Raw genomic sequence first — 20,750 nt, forward strand, 5'->3', positions numbered from 1 at the left:
ATCCGTCCTCAAATTTTGTCATTTTTAATGTCTTATATTTCCTAAACCTGTAGGCAGATTTAAGTGATTTTTTTAATATGTTATAGCCTAATTCTTTTACAATACCGCTGTAATAATATTGTTGCTAACCAAGTAAATTTTTATGGTGTACCGGGCATTTATAAAATACTGAAATTAAAACCCAACTATAGACTCCGGTTTTCTTAACATTCTGTTTTTTTTTTGATTATTTCGCTTATGTTTAACAACTAGATTTGTTCTTTATCAATTCAGGGTGTTTCTAAATAAGTGCGACAAATTTTAAGTGGAAAGGAACAAAATGCAAAATTTTGACGCCTGTATTTTAAATGTAATTATTTTTTTCGAATCCTGAGAAAACTAATGAGTATTTTTGAAAAATTTAAACGCAGAATGAAAGATTACTTTATTACCGAGGGCCGAAAGTCCCTTAGAATGAATAAAAAGTTTTTTTAATGACATATTTGAAACTAAAAATCACACTAAATTTTCTTAGTTTTTCACCCCTGTAACTTATTAAAATAAACATAGAAGTTTTCAGGGACTTTCGGCCCTCGGTCCTAACGTAGTCTTTCATTCTGCGTTTAAATATTTGAAAAATACTTATTAGTTTTCTTAGGATTCCAAAAAAATGAATCCCGTTTATATTCTTGTTATTGGTTTTTTTTTTGTATAATAAACGTTACTTACAAGGAATTACTTTTAATATTATTTTGTACAAACTTCTAATTAATAATATTTTCTTGTTCGACTCAAAAAATACTATAAATTTTACCAGAATTTGTACTTTAAAATCGTAGTTTCGAAAGAGGTAGTCCGAAAGTCAGACTACCGACGTCATCAATTGCGACGTTGCCTTTTTCTCTTCATGGCTTGTAAAGTAAAGGTGGCTATGGTTTGTCGCTTGATGTAACCGTTGAGGTGAATGTGACTTTCGTCAGAAAATCATAATACGTTTCTTATGTATGTAACTCCGTATGAGCGAAAATATTGTTCTACTAAAAAAACTTTTTCTTCGGTAGAAAGAACCTTAATGACAAAGATTTTAACCGTAACGTGATGTCAAGTTAACAACTAATGACAAATATACCAAACATGATAAATGCAACTTGCGTGCGAAATTTCACAGCCCTCTTAATTTCGTAGTATGTGAGACATTTTTGAGTAGGTATTTTAGGCAACCTGAAAAATTTTCAGGTGACTCTTCTATGATAGCCTAATACAAAAATGCCGGTCTGGCTGGAGGGTAGCGGTTATTTTCCCCAAAAATCCCCCCAAAGTTAAAAAAGGGTAAAAATTGTTATAACAAAAAATATCATTGATATGACTTGAAAGTAAATTTAAATATTCAAATATACAAAAAAAAATAAACAGGCCAGGCAATTTGAGGGCGATTTTAACTCTGCAAGATACTTGCATGGGCGCCCCAGGATTATTTTCAGGGGGTGCATCTGAACTTCTGATAATAAGTTTAATGAGTCATACACTCAAAATATTTTTAAAAATTATACACCGGAGAATACATAACAAACTTGAGCAGGACATAAGCGACACGCAATTTGGATTTAGAAATGCAATGGGAACGAGGGAAGCCTTGTTCGCTGTAAATGTACTTGTGCAAAGGTGCATGGATGTTAATCAGCCAGTATATATGTGTTTTTTGGATTACAAAAAAGCCTTCGATAAGGTCAGTCATAACCGCCTTATCGAATTACTTGAAAAGAAAAACTTAGATATGAGGGACATCAGGATCATTAGTGCTATCTATTATAATCAGATCGCTGTGGTAAAAGAGAACAACGCCTTTTCAAATGAAATACAGATTGAGAGGGGCGTCAGACAGGGATGTGTCCTGTCTCCTACTTTGTTCAATTTGTATTCAGAGGAAATAATCCAGGAAGCACTAGAAGACCTAACCACGGGAATAAAAGTAAATGGCCGACCAATCAATAATATACGGTTTGCCGACGACACTATTTTATTAGCCGAATGTCTTGAAGATTTACAACAAATGGTTGACAGAGTGGTAGAAGTCAGCCAAGAAAACGGATTGTCCCTAAACACAAAAAAGACACAATTTATGGTAATCACAAAAGCTCAGCAGCGCCAAGAAAGCATAACAATACATGGAGAACAAATTAAAATGGTTGAAAAATATAAATATTTGGGTACAATAATTAATGAAAGTAATGAGTACACAGAAGAGATTAAAGCAAGAATAGGACAGGCAAGAAATGCTTTCAACAAACTGAAAAAAGTACTCTGTAGCAGGGACATTACAATTTCTTCAAAGATAAGACTTCTGAGATGCTACGTGTTCTCCGTATTATTCTATGGGTTGGAGGCTTGGACATTAAAGAAGGATGTTTCGGACAGATTAGAAGTTTTCGAGTTATGGGCCTACAGAAGAATATTAAGAATAAGTTGGGTGGATAGAGTCACGAACATCGAGGTGTTGAGAAGAATGGGAAAAGATAAAGAGGTTTTAAATACAGTTAAAGTCAGAAAACCACAATATCTGGAACATGTTATGAGGGGCGAGCGTTATAACTTGTTACAATTAATAATGCAAGGAAGAATACAGGGTAGAAGGAGTCGCGGAAGAAGACGCATCTCCTGGTTAAACAATTTGAGAGCTTGGTTTAATTGCACTTCTGCTGATCTCTTTAGAGCAGCGGTATCGAAAGTGCGAATTGCCGTGATGGTTGCCAACCTTCTTAGAGGAGATGGTACATGAAGAAGAAGATCTGAACTTCAGAAGATTCCATTTGAATCTGTACATACTATTAACGAGTATAAAATATACAACTATTATACATGCATAGCTTTGTACATTTCTTCCGGACTTCTGCTTCTTCAAGTGCCGTCTCCTAATCGGAGATTGGATATCATCATCACTATCTTTACTCTATCCACCGCTGCTCTAAAGAGTTCTATAGAACTGCATCTAAACCAGTCCCTTAAATTCTTTAACCATGACACTCTCCTTCTTCCTATACTCCTTCCGCCTCTTATCTTTCCCTGTATTATCAGTCTTAGCATTTCATATCGCGGTCCCCTCATTACGTGTCCCAGATATTGTAACTTTCTTATTTTTATTGTGTTTATTATTTCGCATTCTTTACCCATTTCTCGCAGTACTTCCGTGTTCGTTTTCCTCTGTGTCCATGCTATTCTAAGCATTCTTCTGTAACACCACATTTCAAATGACTGTAGCTTATTTATGTGTTCTTGCTTTAATGTCCAGCTTTCAAGTCCGTATTGTAGTAACGAGAACACGTAGCATCTCAAAGCTCTTGCTCTCAGTTCTAAGCTAAGGTCTTTGTTGCAGAGAACTGTTTTCATTTTTACAAACGCATTTCTTGCTATTTCTATCCTGGTCCTTATTTCTGTTGTTTGATCATTTTTCTCTGAAATCCAGGTTCCTAGGTATTTGTATTTATCGACCCTTTCTATCGGTACATTTCCCAAATGTATGCTTGTTTGTATGTTTGTTTTCTTAGTTATTATCATGTATTTGGTCTTTTTTATATTCATTTTTAGTCCATATTCTTTACAGAAATTGTTTGTTTTGTTCAGTAGTAGTTGGAGTTGTTCAGCAGAGCTTGATATAATCACGGTGTCATCTGCATATCTTATGTTGTTAATAGATCTTCCGTTAATTATTATTCCTTCACTTTGAGATAGCAATGCTTCTTCAAAAATGGCTTCACTATATGCATTAAAGAGTAATGGAGACATAATACATCCCTGCCGAACTCCTCTCCTGATTTCAATTTCTGGACTGGGTTCGTTATCTATTACAATTTGTGCTCTTTGATTCCAGTAAAGGTTTGTTATTATTCGTAAGTCCCTTTTGTCTATGTTTTTTGTCTTTAGAATTTGGACTAATTTTTCATGTCTTACTTTGTCAAAAGCCTTCTCAAAATCAACGTAACAAACATGCACATCCACATTCATGTCCATGCATCTTTGAGCTAACACATTAAAAGCAAATAACGCCTCTCTGGTTCCTAGTCCGTTTCTGAACCCAAACTGACTATCATCTATTCCTTCTTCTAGTTTTTTGTTTATACGACCATGTATTATTTTCAAGAATAATTTGAGAATGTGACTTATTAATGATATTGTTATGTATTCACTGCAATCTTTAGCGTTTGTATTTTTAGGGATAGCACAAAAGGTTGAGAGTAACCATTGTTTTGGTATGTTTCCTGTTTTGTACACTGTGTTAAACAAGTCTACGATAATGTCTAAGGTTTCATCATTTATACATTTTAAGCTTTCTACTGGGATTTGGTCTGGACCTACTGCTTTACCATTTTTGCTGTTTTTTAATGCCGATTTAATTTCTTCTTTTAATATCTTCAAAACCGTATCATCTTCTACTTCGACTTCCATCTGCTCTGTTCTATTGTCTTTGAACAATTCATTTATGTATTCTGTCCATCTCTTTAATTTTTCGTTAGTACTCAACACAAGTTTCCTATCTGTATCTTTTAGTATTCCCGGTTTTCTTTTTCTGTTGATCTGCGTTAATTCCTTAATTTTTTATGTGTGTTAAAATTATCATGTCTTTTCTGGTGTTCTTCTATTTCTGCGCATTGTTCTTTTAACCACTGTTCTTTAGCCTGTTTAATTTTGGATTTTATTTGTTTATCCACATTTACATTTTTGTACATCTGATTATCTTTGTTTTTATGCTGACGTCTTTCTTCCATTAAATCTAAGATTTCCTCCGTCATCCATTGTTTCTTTTTGTATCTGGTTGGTGTAAGAATTTCTTTTTGACATTTATCTATTTCTGTCTTTATTAATAACCATTTTGTCTCTGTTTCAGTATTTTGCTGGATTTGTTCTTTAACATTCATTAAACGGTTATTAATTTCATCTGTCAGGCGTTGTTTTATGAGTGGTGCAGTTCTTCCGGACAGGGAGGTGCAATTGTTATTTTGACAGGGTATTTTTTAATTTTAAAAATAAATATTCTACAAAAGACAGGTTTTTTTGGGAAAATTTTCCAATTGCCATGTGATCAAACAAATTAAGCGTGCATATAAATGAAAACCGTTATAAGTAAGCAGCAGTGTGAGAAAGAGCGTATACCGATAGCTATTTGCGTCCTCTGTTGTAGTTGAGTGAGTCCGTTCGCTCGAGAAAATCACGTGACCTGGCGATATCCATGTTGTTGTGCCTCGAAACGTTAAGAAAGATGAAAAGATGAAAAATGCAAAAGAAATACTCAACACTATGAAGGAAAGAAAAATGAGCTAAAATAAATATTCATTCTCTTGTCCTTCGTCAGACTTCCCTTGAGACTCAGATTCTTCTACCTGATCTGTAAATAGTTGTAATATGTATTTAGAATTAATGAAAAATTACCATTGCTTAATACTTTTCCTTAAATAACCAATCACATCACGTTTTTTATTTATTATTGTAGGTATGACCAAAGTAGCTTATGTTTCTTTCCTTCATAGTGTTGAGTATTTCTTTTGCATTTTTCATCTTTATTAATGTTTCCGTGTTTGTTACGTGTGTCCATGATATATTTAACATTATTCGATAACTCCACATCTCAACAACGACAAGTCTTTCTTCAGATGCGCCCATGATTGTCCAGGCTTCGACTTCGTATAAAAGGACGGAGAATACGTAGCAACTCAACTAGTTAATCACTTATTAATTCTTAATTAATTCTAAATACATATTACAACTATTTACAGATCACGTAGAAGAGGAATCTGAGTCTCGATGGGAGTCTGACGAGGAAGAAGAGAATGAATATTTAAGCTCAGCTGAGGGGTTTGAAGAAGAAGTACAAAATTCGGACACAGAATTAATTTAGTTTATAGTTTTATACTTTTATACCTATATATTTATAATAATAAATTTGTCCTTTTCTATCATATTTGCAAAATCTATTGTATAGTACGTATTATTTTTCTTTAATTAAGAAAAAGTTCTTAAAAAAAGTACTTAAAAAACAACATGGATTCGATTTCGAGGAACAACAACATGGATATCGCTAGGTCACGTGATTTTTCTGGAGCGAACGGACTCGCTCAGCTACAACAGAGGACGCAAACAGCTATCGGTATACGCTCTTTCTCGCACTGCTGCTTACCTATAGCGCTTTTCATTTATAGGCAAGCGTAATTTGTTTGATCACCTGGCAGTTGGAAAATTTCACCAAAAAAAAACTGTCTTTTTTAGAATGTTTATTTTTAATATCAAAAAATACCCTGTCAAAATAACAATTGCATCTCCCTGTCCGGAAGGAATGTACATAGTTATGCATGTATAGTTGTGTGTTTTATACTCGTTAATAGTATGTACAGATTCAGATGAAATCTTCTGAAGTTCAGATGCATCCCCTGAAAATAATCCTGGAGCGCCCATGCAAGTATCTTGCAGAGTTAAAATCGCCCTCAAATCGCCTGGCCTGTTTATTTTCTGTATATTTGAATATTTAAATTTACTTTAAAGTCACGTCAATGATATTTTTTGTAATAACAATGTTTACCCTTTTGTTTAACTTTGGGGGGATTTTTGGGGAAAATAACCGCTGCCCTCCAGCCAGACCGGCATTTTTGTATTAAGCTATCATGGAAGAGTCACCTGAAAAATTTTCAGGTTGCCTAAAATACTTACTCAAAAATGTCTCACAGCTCTTGGACCATCGGTACTGTTTATTTTTGCGGATACCGTATTTGAAACTAAGACTGCTGAATGTGAAGAAACTGAATTAACTTCTCCTTACCTGAATGTGACACATCCTGAACCTGGAGGAGGAGCAGACCACATAAAGAATACTTCACTTTTCGGGGAAGTGTTTACTTCTGATATTGTATTAATACATTCCTCATTGAAACTTGCAACTTTATCTCCATATAGCTGAAAGCTACCTACATTTTGGGGAGCGTCCGTTCGGTTACTCGTAGATTCGATATTTATTGTAAATCTCGTAAACTTCCTTAGGCGATTTGTATTCGGGTAAGTTGGAGCCATTAGATACACTTAAAAAATTATATACGACTTAAAAAAATAATTGCAGATTCGGGATTTGATATAAATAAAGTATATAATGACGTTTTGTGGCTATAGTGATTTATAGTGATATTTCTTGATTTTATATTACGAATGGTACTCAAACCATGCGGTAGTAAAGGTAAATACAGTTGTTCAATTTTCACATGTCAAAAATATTATTATATTTTTTACTGTGTTAAATCTCTAATTACACCCCTAAATTTTAAATAATAACAAAGCCAACCCTATTCAATAGTACCATTTCATTCTTCCTTTTCCTTACCCTCACTCCTAACCATACAGACAACTACGGCTTGGACAGTGAAGTGAAAGAAAAAACCTTCTTCTTCAACAGCCGGTCAAACGGTCAACAAGTAGGTACCTCTCGCCACGCGTGAGGGTATAACTTCTCTTCTGTTCTCTAGCACCCACCTAAAGGTTAATAACGATCTTTTTTACCTCTGTCCGCTGAAGGGGTAAACAGCCTTTCTTTTGGGGTGAAACGAACAATCCAAAGTCGTGCACGAGCAGTCAAATTGCGAGGCACGTGGAACGGGAACAGTCAATTCGTGTGTGACCGGCTTTAGTGCTCGGTACAAGGTTTCACAGTTTGTTAAGACTTTTTATCTACATATGAATATTGTCTGTTTATATTCCCACTTGAACCTAGCAATACTCATACACTCCAACCCTGAGATTGTATTCACAATCTCACATATGTACAAGCTTTATCGTACATATTAGGTCTATCTTCGAACCGAATCTCTCTCATTAGTCTGGTTAATTTGAACCAATTAACTCTATAAACCTTTATTTATCTCTCTCATCTCTTTGGCAAATGCAAAACTGCAAACTCTCGTAGTGAAATTGTTCATACAGGATCCTTTGATCCACATACCAAGATAAATCTTTATCTGTCTCACACTTTCTTTTTATTATCTCTTTGGAGCAGCTGTATTGTGTTCTGTTAACACGTATCTCTTATTATTATCCTCTTATATTATATCCACCTACTGTCTTTATATATTACCTAGGTATACATGTTACAAGAAATATAATAAATTATAATATTGCATATCCCAAGTACAAGTACCACTCGCCACGCGTGAGACAGCCTTTCTTTTATACAGCCACTGAGATTATATTTATAATTTCACATATGTACAAGCTTTATCGTACAGCAGTAATTTCAGAGCTATCTAGACAGCTCTAGATACCTATATAGCAACTTAATAGCAACAAGGTCTCTAGACTAGTACCTACCTAGTTAGAAGCTATTCAGCTGAATATAGAGTATGTCTGCGTAAGTTGGAACCATATGGGAAACTGTTTTATTTTTATAAAAAATAAATAATAATTTCGTTGTAAAACGAAACAAGAACCGTCTTATATTTCAGTTTGTTCAGAGAGCATCAAAAGCACCCTAAGCCTTATTAGGTTACCATCAGAGAATACATTTTTGATTATCACTGAACGAACTACAATTCGGGCTGTCATTATCGATTCACAACGAAATAACATGCGACATCTGTTAAAAACAAGCGGAGTAAGCGGAATCATTTTTCATTGGAATTTTACCACGCTGGACAGGCGAGAAGTGAGATGCAACTAGAGACTGGAAAATATGCACTAAAAAATGTCTAAAATATGCATGCAATATGCATTTTAAAACAAGCTGAATATGCACAATTAACATGCAAATATGCATTTATATATGCACTTATTTTTATATGAATAATTTTATGGTTTACGTTAAATACATAAATAAATAAAAAATAATAAAAATAAATAAATAGGTTTGAATTTAAACCAAATTGTATTATTATTTCTTAATATATTTTTTTAACTTCAGGTTTTGTGACAAATAAAACGGCAAAATATTTTATTTTGACCACAAGATAAATAAGAGTACAATAAAATAAATGTACATATTTTTATTGTTACAATATTGATTCATATTTTCTAAACTAATATTATAAAAAGAGTACAATAAAACAAATTTACATATTTTTATTGTTACAATAAATAATCATATATTGATTCATATTTTCTAAACTAATATTATGTCTTCTATCTGTTAATATTTGTTTATAGGCAGAAAAAGATCTCTCAACGTCACAAGATGTAATTGGGGCATATTTAAACTTTGCTATTAGAGACGGATCCATATTAATATTTTCATCGAAGTTTCCAAAATTGATTATATTATTTATTGAACGCAATAAAGTGAAACCCTCATTTTTGTTTAAAACGTCATCAAGTTTATCTTTAATTTTTACTCCAATTTCCCCATTCAGATTTGTTATTTTCTGTTTAACCGAATCAACAATAGACATACTATTGTGAAGACATAAATTTTGAGCCTCTAATTTTGTAATTGAACTTTCAATGATATCGAAATTCGATTTTATATACAACAATTGATTTTTAATAGACTTTTCTTTAAAAATATTTTGACAGTTATCAATAGCGGTACAAGTCGGATCAAAACTTGAAATAACGCTTTTGATGTCGTCGTAGTGTTCAGATAAAAATATAGCACTTTTAAGCCAAGTTCCCCATCTGGTTAATACTGGTTCTGGTGGTAAAGGAATATCGGGAAGCATCTCCCTATATACCTGTACACGTAGTGGTGCTTTCAGAAATACTTTTTTTACATTATTTATTAAGGTGTTTACATTGGGAAATTCAATTCTAACTTTCTCTGCAACTCTGTTTAGGCCGTGCGCCAAACATGTACAGTGAATTAAATTAGGGAAAAAGATTTTAAGATTGGATGCAGCTTTCATCATATATGAGGCGGCATCACTAAGCATTAATAATATTTTTTCAAATGGTACTTGATCAGGTAAAAAAAAATTTGTTAGGGATTCGTTAACAAATCTAGCTATTGTAGCATAGTTTGTTTTTTCCAAACATTTTACACTAATTAAGTATGAGTTTTTAAAATCGCCAGAGTCGTTAAGAACTCCAACAATTAGATTCGCAATTTGTCGACCCTTTGTATCCGTTGTTTCGTCGACGGAAATCCAAAGATAATCGGCTTTTAACTGATTTTTAATACTCGTCATCACATCTTTGTAACATGCACTGACATATTTTTTCCGAAGAGTTGAAGAACTTGGTATTTGAGCTGGTTTATCTTTAATCTTGCAATAAGTTTTTAAAAAGTTTTGACACGATTTATGTTCTAACTTGTGCAGAGGGATATTGCAGTTCAAAAAAAAATGGCATAAATCCTTTGCAAAGGTTTCTTGCCCAACTGACGTATTCTGAATCTGCAAACTGTTCTGTAGAATCTGCTGGCGAGGTTTATTATCATTTTTTGATAGCTTAGTTTGGTGAAGTGAAGTTTTTATGTGTTGAACTACTTGGAATTTCTTTTGACATGGAATCTGGAATATAATGATAATGATGTTTTAGATGTTTTCGTAAATAGATACCTACATTAAAATGATCAAACTTTTTAAACCTCCCCCAATTTTTTTTTATTTCTCAAAGTGAAATTGAAATCGTCAAACAATAAAGTACAGTCAGTGTACCGTAGTATACAGGGTGGGCCACTCTCAACACCTCGCTCTGTATAAGCCAAACCGTTGCGAACTTTAAAAAACAGTTTTTGAAGAAATGGGACGGTTTGTCATTTTAGAATAGACAGACACATAGATGTGCAAAGAAGTTTGATAAGTTTAAAAATCTATTGAAGTGGAGAATTTACCTTTTTATCACAAATGGTGCAAAACATACTTTCACTGTCGATAACTTTTAGATGATTGTTACTTCCAATCCAACTTCTGAGAAGACTTGATTTTTCCCTTGCTACTTTAGGCATTTTCACAATAATAATAAAATGATTTTTTTACACAGTATAGTCAATAACTTGCAATCACAAAAGTTGAATAATCGGCGATTGATTTAAGACTAACCATTCATAAAATAAAATAATCTATCCTACCCTTAAAACAGTGTTGCCAACTCGACCAATATAGTATTTGCCAAACCTCACAAGAATGATGGAATGATCAGTTCAACAGTAGGTATTCCATTATCAACTAATAAAAAATCCCTATAGCAAGCATAACCCAGTACAGATAAATTATTTGTTTTAAAAAATGCTGAAACATGATCCTGTAGTTAATAGTAATCTCATGGTCCACAGACATAAGTACTAATATAAACATTATTGAAGGCGAAGGGATTTGCTGATGTAGGTGTGTATGTGTGAATGGTTAAACATTTTTTGTTAGGAATCAGATTTGACTCACTGATATCAGTTTCAAGTTCCTGTGAGAGAGTTCCTAAGTTGTTTTAGTAATTGTAAGGCCAACATAAAAATTTGTTCTGAATTAGAAGATTTTCGATTTTTACTAAATAATTTTTATATTATTTAATATGCTAGAAAATATGCTATATGCTAAACAAGAAATAAATAAGCTAAACAACACAAAAATATGCCAAATCTAGCATAAAATAAGCTAAATTGGCAACGCTGCCTTAAAATTTCGTTTTGGTTGGTTTTCCCAGAATAATTCATAGTTGGCCGACACCAGCAGAAAGTACAGGTAATATTTGTAATGTTATTCAAAATATAATCGGTATTTACTTAGGTAATTTGTAAATTCTGAGAAGTCTATAAATCTTAAATATCCGGATAATGATACCTGCAGCTATAAATAACGCCCATTATGTTTATGGGTACAACAACAAAGGAGCTTAACAGCAAAATATTTACTTTCACATTTTATTTTAATGGATGTTGATGTTACTAATATATACCTTATTTTTAAATGGGGTAGAGTAAATTCCCATCAAAATATGCATTTATATGCTCTTAAATCTCCAAATATGCAAGGCATATGCATTTATGAAAAACATGAGAAATATGCAGCATATATATGCATATGCATTTTGCATATAATCCAGTCTTTAGATGCAACTCTTAGATCTAACTCAGCCTTCTTTGCTCCGGCAATTCGTTGGTTTACAAATTTTAGAAAGCACGAAAAAAAGTCCGTGATAATACACATTTATAACATTTATTCTAACATGACATTTTAGTTAAATCTGACAGTTGTCAAAGCCAATCAATTGTTTTTATTGTATTTATAAAATGGTATTTTTCCGCAAATCGCCAGGAAATTTTGACATTCCTGTCAAAATTTCTTGAAGAAAAAGGACTTCCTTACTGTAAGGAAATGTCATTTCCTTACTGTAAGGAAATGATATTTCCGTACAGTTGTTAGTGTTCTACATAAATCCATAAAACGTCTGTATGCATTTTCGTACTTTTCTCTTGATTTCTTTGGCAATAATTCTAATGAAGCAGTATTCACTGCCTCAACCAGCTCTGGAGGAGTCCCAGGAATGGAAATTTCATCATCACTTATCATTTTACTTTCGAGAACACCAGCAATTAAATTTATAAGCGTCAAGTTTGACAATTCAACCTCAATACGTTTCCATAGTAACCCAAGTAATTTTATTAGGAATTTCAAAGCACCATTTATTTGGGAATAAAATTATCGCGTTTTTTTTAAATCAATCAATATCTGTCGAATTTTAAACGATTTGCGGAAAAATAGTATGTTTACCTCGTAGGAAAAGCCACATTCCTGGACTCTGTGTTGCTAAGTCTCGGCTTGCGCCTCGACTTAGCAATCTTCACAGTCGTCCAGGAATGTTAAGCTTTTCCTACCCGGTAAACAATGTACTATTCTTTTATTTGTATAGTCTTATAAATTAATTGTACAGATTATATTCGTAGATATATTATACAGGGTGTTTGGTAAAGAATGGGCCATAGCTTAACCTTAGATTCTTGAGATTGAAATAGGTCGATTTAAGCTAACTTACCTTAGTACAAAAGTTGATAATAACCTAAATATAGGGTGTCAAAGTTAAACTTTTATTTTATTTATTCGTGAATATTTCCTGACAGGCATGGGAAAACAACACGCAATTTGGTAAGTGGTGCTGATTTTGTACAATCTACCAAATTATGTTAAACAAACATTTCTGGCTACTATCAGAGGCGTACGAAGGGGGAACGTGAATGGTTGACCCTTCCCAAATTCTACGCCACTGGCGGAATTGCTATTTTATTGCAATTTTTTTATTCTCCAATACTTTTTATGTAAAAAACATACTCTTCATTCGTAACGATAAAGCCATTAGTTTTCGATATATTTGAAGCTAAAAACGAAGGAGCATAATACATTAATCCAAATAAGTGTGCCTTTTCATGTTTAACTTCAAATATCTCGAAAACTTATGACTCTATCGTTACGAATAAAGAGTATATTATTTGCATAGAAAGTTTTGGAGAATCTAAAAATTATGCTAAAATATCAGTTTCATCAGTGGCATAGAATTCGGGAAGGGTCAACCATTCATTTTCCCCTGTCGTACGCCTCTGGTACTAGCCAGAAACGATTATTTAACATAATTTAGTAGGGTGTACAGTGCCTACACTTTCTGACAAGTATCACACGGATATATCAAATTATTTTAAAGTATTCTTTTTTTTTAATAATTTATTCTTTATTTAAAACTTTAAGAACTATGTGTGCTCGGTACTATAAAACTATTTGACATATCCTTATGGTACTTGGCAGAAAGTGTAGGTACTTTACACCCTACTAAATTATGTTAAATAATCGTTTGTGGTTAATACCAGAGGCGTACGACAGGAGAAAGTGAATGGTTGACCCTTCTCAAATTCTACGCCACTGATGAAACTACTATTTTAGCATAATTTTTAGATTTTTTAATACTATCTATGCAAATAATGTACTTTTACTTCGTAACGATAAAGTCATTAGTTTTCGAGATATTTGAAGTTAAAAATGAAAAGGCACACCTATTTTGATTAATGTATTATGCTCCTTCGTTTTTAGCTTCAAATATCTCGAAAACTAATGGCTTTATCGTTACGAATGAAGAGTATGTTTTTTACATAGAAAGTATTGGAGAATCAAAAAATTGCACTAAAATAGCAATTCCTCCAGTGGCGTAGAATTTGGGAAGGGTCAACCATTCACGTTCCCCCGTCGTACGCCTCTGATTTATAGGCTGTTTTATCCTCCTGATGAAAATATTACCCTCTTATCTATGATATTTTGTTTGTTACCCACACTTTTCGATTTAGTCTTTTTTATTAGTATTAAAAATATATAATACGATAGGATACGATACGAAGTATATAACACGATAAAATTCCTAAATAGCAAAAAGCACCTTCTCTCGACGACATCGCAATGAGTTGTTGCGAAGGTATGCGTGGGTCTTTCTGAAAGTGAAGTTGTCAGTCTGAGATGAGTATCTTGATGACTTACTTTTGGAGCAACCTTTCCCAGTAAAAATTCGCAGTCTTCATGGCCCATTCGTAAAAAATCTTAGACCAATTTCTATCATCTTCAAACAGTTCCTTTAACAATTTGGCCTGAACTCCATCCGCTTCTCTTCTGTATATCTAATTCCTGACCCAGACTCTTTTTTTCAGTTCACGTTTTTTCTTTTTCTTCCTTATGATTAACAAACCTGTAGTGGCGGCTGCGACACTTTTTTGCGTTTGTGGCATGATTTTGCTGCATCGTACTTCAAATGCTAACAAAAAATATATGATCGTTCACTCTACACAGCAGTGTAAACGACAAAGAGATAAATCTAGCTATAACTACTCTAGCGGCGCTCTACGACGCTCTAGTGAGACTTAAATTTGACACACTGGTGTAAGAAACAGAGGCTGAACCTCACAAAATGGACACAAATCCGCTTTTATTTTTTTTCTGGTATATCAAGGGGTGCTGATTATGAGAATAACTTTTTCTTAAAAAATTTCGCCCTGGTACCCCCTATTCATCCCTTTAAAGGGGGTAATTTGTGGTTTTTGCGAAACGTAGCCCTTCCTCTACGTTTTGCAAAAAATTTATTTAATAGTAAAATGAAGAGGACTATAATATTTATTTCCCGACAGCATATGTCTATCACTTACCGTTTAGCGGGGGTGACGCCCCATAATTGATAAATTTTTAAAAAAGATATTTTTAAAATTTTTTTCCCTAACTGTAATGAAAATTAAGAAGAAACCCTGTGGCAATTAATCACAAATAAGTGGCTGATTTTTTGGTATAGGTTTTATTTAAGGGCAATTGCAAATTTTTTAATTACAGGGTGTTACATTTTAAAAAACCCCTTTTTATACCATCTGAATCGCCTATGCTAGAGTAAAAAAACTTTCAGCGATTATCCATGTACTAGGGTTATTTACAAATTTGTATAATGCACCCCCATATTTTCCCCGGAACCACACCAAAACAAAGGGGAATTAATAAAGAAAATAATGAAAAATTGATTTTGGGCCACCACTGTGGCTTTAGGGTGCACAGAAAATAAAATATGCATAGGTTATAATGTGTAGCAAACAGTGTGTTCTTTTATTTTCTATAAGCACTTTATCCATAAAATGAATAGGTGAAGAAAAAAAAACAAAAACTGTAGCCCGCCAAAGCATTTCTGAGGTTTACGGCGCTACTGTGCCGTAACGGTTGTTTATACCAAAAAAATGCATAGGGCCTTATTTGTAGAGAAAATAGTGGTCTTTAATTCTGTATAAGTTTTGTTTTAAAAAATGCATAGGTAATGAGAACATTTTCAAAATATGCTCTTCAAGGGATAGGGGTAGTTTCTGCAGATATATATTTATGAAAAACCCTATTGATGGAGCATATGTCCATATGGGTCAAAAAGCAAAAAAAAATTTTTTTCAACCCCTCTATATTTATTTTTTTGATACAGGGGTTGCATTAAGAAATCGATTTTGGTGTCCATGCACGGGTAATAAGAACGTCCACAAAATGATATATGAAGCATTTTACCAAAGGGCATGGTGTGTGAATGATTCCAAGAAAATCACTTTCTTTATTAATTCCCCTTTTTTTGGGTAATTCCGGAAAAAAGTGAGGATGTATTATAGAAATTTTTAAATAACACCAGTACATGGATAATCGCTTAAAGTTTTTTTACTCTAGCATATGCGGTTCAGATGGTATAAAAAGGGTTTTTCTTTAAATGTAATACCCTGTAATTAAAACGGGCAATTGCCCTTAAATGAAACCTATACCAAAAAATCAACCACTTCTATGTGATTAATCCCCCCACGATTTCTTCTTAATATTCATTACAGTTACGGAAAAATATATTTTTTTAAAATATCTTTTTTAAAAACTTGTCAACTTTGGGGCGCCACCCCCGCTAAACGGTGGGTGATAGACATATGCTGTCGGAAAATAAATAGTAGGAAATATAGTCCTCCTCATTTTACTATTATGTAAATTTTTTGCAAAACGTACAGGAAGGGCTACGTTGCGCAAAAACCACAAATTACTCCCTTTAAAGGGATGAAAAGGGGGGTTCTGGGGAGAAATTTTTTAAGAAAGAGTTAGTCTTATAATAAGCACTCCTTGATATACCAGAAAAAAAAAATAAAACCGGACTTATGTCGATTTTGCGAGGTTCAACTTCTGTTTCCTACACTACACGCTGATCTCTAATCTAGCTAGATCGTGCTCTCTAGTGTACGCTTACCTTAAGAACAAAAATATGTAGAGAAAGACTACAGAAATACTATATTATGAGTGACAGACATCAAAGCTAGAGTTAATATACACTGATACTAACTAGCTGACAAAAATACGGGTAAAATGCTCAAATATATGCCCACATACAAGACGACATATTATAATATAAAGAATTAAAATAATATTTTATTAGATAACTTTATCAATCTAACAAGGTTTTCTCAATATGCTCTCAAATTACTTACTTGTGTAAATATTTCCTGGAACATATTTTTGAGGGTTTTCATTAATCTTAATTTCATATCCATTATCACCAGGTGTTTTTATCTTCCTAGATTGATATATACTTGGTGTTCTACCACAGCAATTCGCATAATTTACAATAAAAAACAATAAAAATAGTGCTTTCATTGTAATTTCTTAAAGTGAACTGTTAATAGATATTGTGGAAGCGACAGTTATTCCATTTTTGTTATCAAAATCGGTGATAACCTCGGGTCAATATTATCTATTGAAAAGTAATTTCTCAAGAACAGCAAAGAGTGATGCCCCAATGTTTTGATTAAAGAATTAGTGTCCCCATTTACGACTGTAAATTAATTATAAACCAGGCAAATAAAACATTTGGGAACAAAAAGATATTATAAATACGTTATTTTATTCTTTGCCGCTAAAAACGCATTTGTTCTGAAAGTAAATTAAAATAAAATGAAAAGAAAAACCAAAACCTATTTACATTTACTACAGATCAGAACAAACACCGAAAACTCGCAATTATTACAAAAAAAGTATTAAAAGCGAAACTAAAGAACTGTAAATAAATATATAAAGACAAAAAGTAAGTGAGCTAACAAAAGCAATAAAAGTATACCAGAAACTTATCTGCCCATAGGCAAACAAAAATCAACGAAGCATCAGAGAAACTGAAAAATTGAATGTTCTAAATATGTACATAAATTATTTAAGCATGGGGGAAAATATATAAAATTACATGTAAAATTTATTATTGTATGTACCAAGAAAAAAGTTTTAATGTTTCTTTAACAAAATTTTAATGTTAATTCAGTATTATTTTATTCTGTTTAGCAGAGGATATTATTTTTATACTTATTAACGGATAGATTGCAAACTAGTCTTCTACCAACTTTCAGGCAAAAGTTTTCATTTAAGGTCGCTACGAATATCATATTATGTTTCAAAATATTCTACAATTTTTACTATATTTATACATAGCATTCTTAAGTAGTAGGCTTGATAGATGTACTTTAAATGTTAATATCGATAGATAAATAAATTATGAATTTTTCAATTTGAAAAGCTATCTCGGCAACAAATGGTCCTAGAAGAATTTTTTCTTTTGTAAATGTGTAAAAAATTATCAGAAACACGAATATCGAAACAGAATTTAAAAATATTTAATCCCGGCGATGTTATTAAAAAACCAGTTTTAAACAAATTACAACTATTTTCGAACGCCATTTTGGAGGGGAGGTTAATTGAAATTTTGATTTCTTAATGCATTTACCGAAAATATACATATAATTAAAAAAATAGATAATTTAATTTAGTACCTAAGTCTTATATGAAAGATTGTTTCTTTAGCTTTGCTGATAAAGCTTATGTTTAAAATTATTAAAAATTAATTATTAAAAACCTTCATAAAACATGCATTTGTGCAAAAATTACCCATTTTTAATTATACAGTGAGCACGTAAAGGTTGGAATAAATTCATTTTCTCGAGAACGGACGATTTTGGAAAAAAATCCCGAAACAGGTCAATTTTTATTTTTAAATTGCGACATTTTGGAATATGTATCATACTAGTGACGTCACCCATCTGGGCGTGATGACGTAATCGAAGATTTTTTTAAATGAGAACAGGGGTCGTGTGATAGCTCATTTGAAAGGTAATTCAATTCACTATTCAGTAATATACACATTAGTATAATTATTTATACGGGGTGTCCAAAAAATAATTTTTTTATTTAAATTTATTGACATAAAAAGAAGAATGTGTGTTATTTATTTAACTCAAAATACATTTTACTGCTATCATAAAACAGGAAATAATGTTTATTTGACAAGTAAATATTGTTTTTTGCCTAAATTCAATATTAAAGTCGCCAATCACCTTCCTCTTGATAGTTTGAACATTTAATTTAAGCGAAAGGCAATGATTATTTTTCAAATAAACATTTTTTCCTGTTTTCTGAGAGCAGTAAAATGTATTTTTGACTAAAAAAATTACATGCATTCTTCTTTTTATGTTAATAAATTTAATTAAAAAAAAATTGTTTTAGACACCTTGTATAAATAATTATGTAAATGTTTATATTACTGAATATAGAATTAAATTACCTTTCAAATAAGCTATCACACGACCCCTATTCCAATTTAAAAAAATCATCGATGACGTCATCACGCCCAGATGGGTGACGTCACTAATATGATATATATGCCAAAAAGTCGAAATTTAAAAATAAAAATTGACCTGTTTCGGGATTTTTTTCCAAAATCGTTCATTCTCGAGAAAATGAATTTATTCCAACCTTTACGTGCTCACTGTATAAACAATGATCCCCTCATGTAAATCATATACTTTCTTGAAAATATCATTAGTTTTGGCCTAAACTTTAATTAAAAAATTATTCCAACCTGTACAGAATTGCATTTTATTTACATTTACCTATTGTAATTTTATTTGATCGGGCTAATATGTCAATTTCCGTTCCTATTAAGGCATATAGACAAACAGTCAATACTTTTTACAATCGAAATATTATTTAAAACTACGCCAATGTTTAAAAGGGGTGAAACAAATCTGTTCAGAAAACACCTGGCATATACCTATATAAATGTACCTACTATAATATTATCTACCCAAACCTAAGATTTTCATATATACTATAATTATTTTCGTCAGTATACAAACAAAATTATTAGTTTGTGAATTATGTCGGTACACATTAAATATTTTATTAGAAGAAAATTTTAATTTTCCAATGACACTTAGAGGTTATTTATTTCCTGTAGTATCTGCTAGAATCTGGGTCATATTTAATCTTTTAAAATGTATTTTTTATTTATATCTGATTCATATACATAATTTTAAACTTTTAAAGGAGGTGTAAAGTTAGTTCGCGTCCGCAGGATAATACTGCACGTGAACCCTGGATAATCTAAATGAACTAGAACAAGAGGCGCCAGACAATCCTTCCCAAGATCTCCTGGCAGAAATATATCACAGTTTCTTAAGTAATTAAAGATGAGACAACTACTAATAAAGGGACAACTGACAAAAGAAATCGGACCCAATGTACGAGCTTGCAAATTTAATATCGAAGGTATGAGAAGAGCAAACATTTAGTGGAGGAGTGTCCGATCAGATCCTACAATTAATTATTATTACATATTTACAATTAGTGCAGTCACTGAAGGTGGATATGAGCTATTACCTCCGATTTCGTTGAACCTCCATCGATTTGCATGAAAATTGGTAAGTGGTTAGAGAATATCTCAAGGAACAAAGGTGACATGGTGCCAACTTGCGCTTTTACCCTGGGGGTAGATGCCACCCCTCCTCGGGTGTGAAAATCATTTTATTAAAAATAACCCCACAATTCGATAGAGGGACAAATTATAATTAAAATTTGTTATATAAAGTTACTAAGATAAATCAAAACTTTTTGAGTTATTAAAGATCAAAAATTTTAATTTTTCGTGAGAAGAGTGCATGTTTTTAACCGATTTTTCATAAATAACTCAAAAACTATAAGTTTTTACAAAAAACTTATTATTATCAAAATTGAGGCTAATAAAAAATCAAATAAACTCCTTACTAGAAAAACCTTTCAATGTTAACTAAAAGTTAGTTATAGGTAATTGAATGTATATTTCTTTCGTTGAGTACCCAAATATAAGAAGTATTTAAGCTTAAATACCGGGAAAATGATGCATTTTATAACATAAACTTATTAAATATTTGTCAAAATTCTTAGAAATATCTACCAAATAAGCCCTTGAACAAGTTGATAGCATTAAAATTTATGCACCAAAAATGTTTCAAAATTTATCTTTTAAAAATTTTTCTAAAAAATGTTATTGTTTTTTTGTAAATACCT

General features: G+C 32.2%; 1 protein-coding gene across 1 annotated transcript in view; it reads right to left on the bottom strand.

The window, feature by feature from the left end:
• Positions 1–17,089, bottom strand: part of LOC126886445 (spondin-1) — a 126,484-nt gene extending 109,395 nt beyond the window's left edge. The window contains exons 1-2 of the mRNA XM_050653386.1: positions 16,874–17,089; positions 6,782–7,037 (exon numbers count right to left, since the gene is read on the bottom strand). Coding sequence (XP_050509343.1) covers positions 6,782–7,037; positions 16,874–17,039 — 422 coding nt within the window. The 5' untranslated portion in view covers positions 17,040–17,089. The remainder of the gene's footprint in view (positions 1–6,781; positions 7,038–16,873) is intronic.
• Between the last annotated feature and the right edge of the window lie 3,661 nt (positions 17,090–20,750).

This window comes from Diabrotica virgifera, chromosome 6, assembly GCF_917563875.1.
Source record: "Diabrotica virgifera virgifera chromosome 6, PGI_DIABVI_V3a".
Taxonomy (NCBI): Eukaryota; Metazoa; Arthropoda; class Insecta; order Coleoptera; family Chrysomelidae; genus Diabrotica; species Diabrotica virgifera.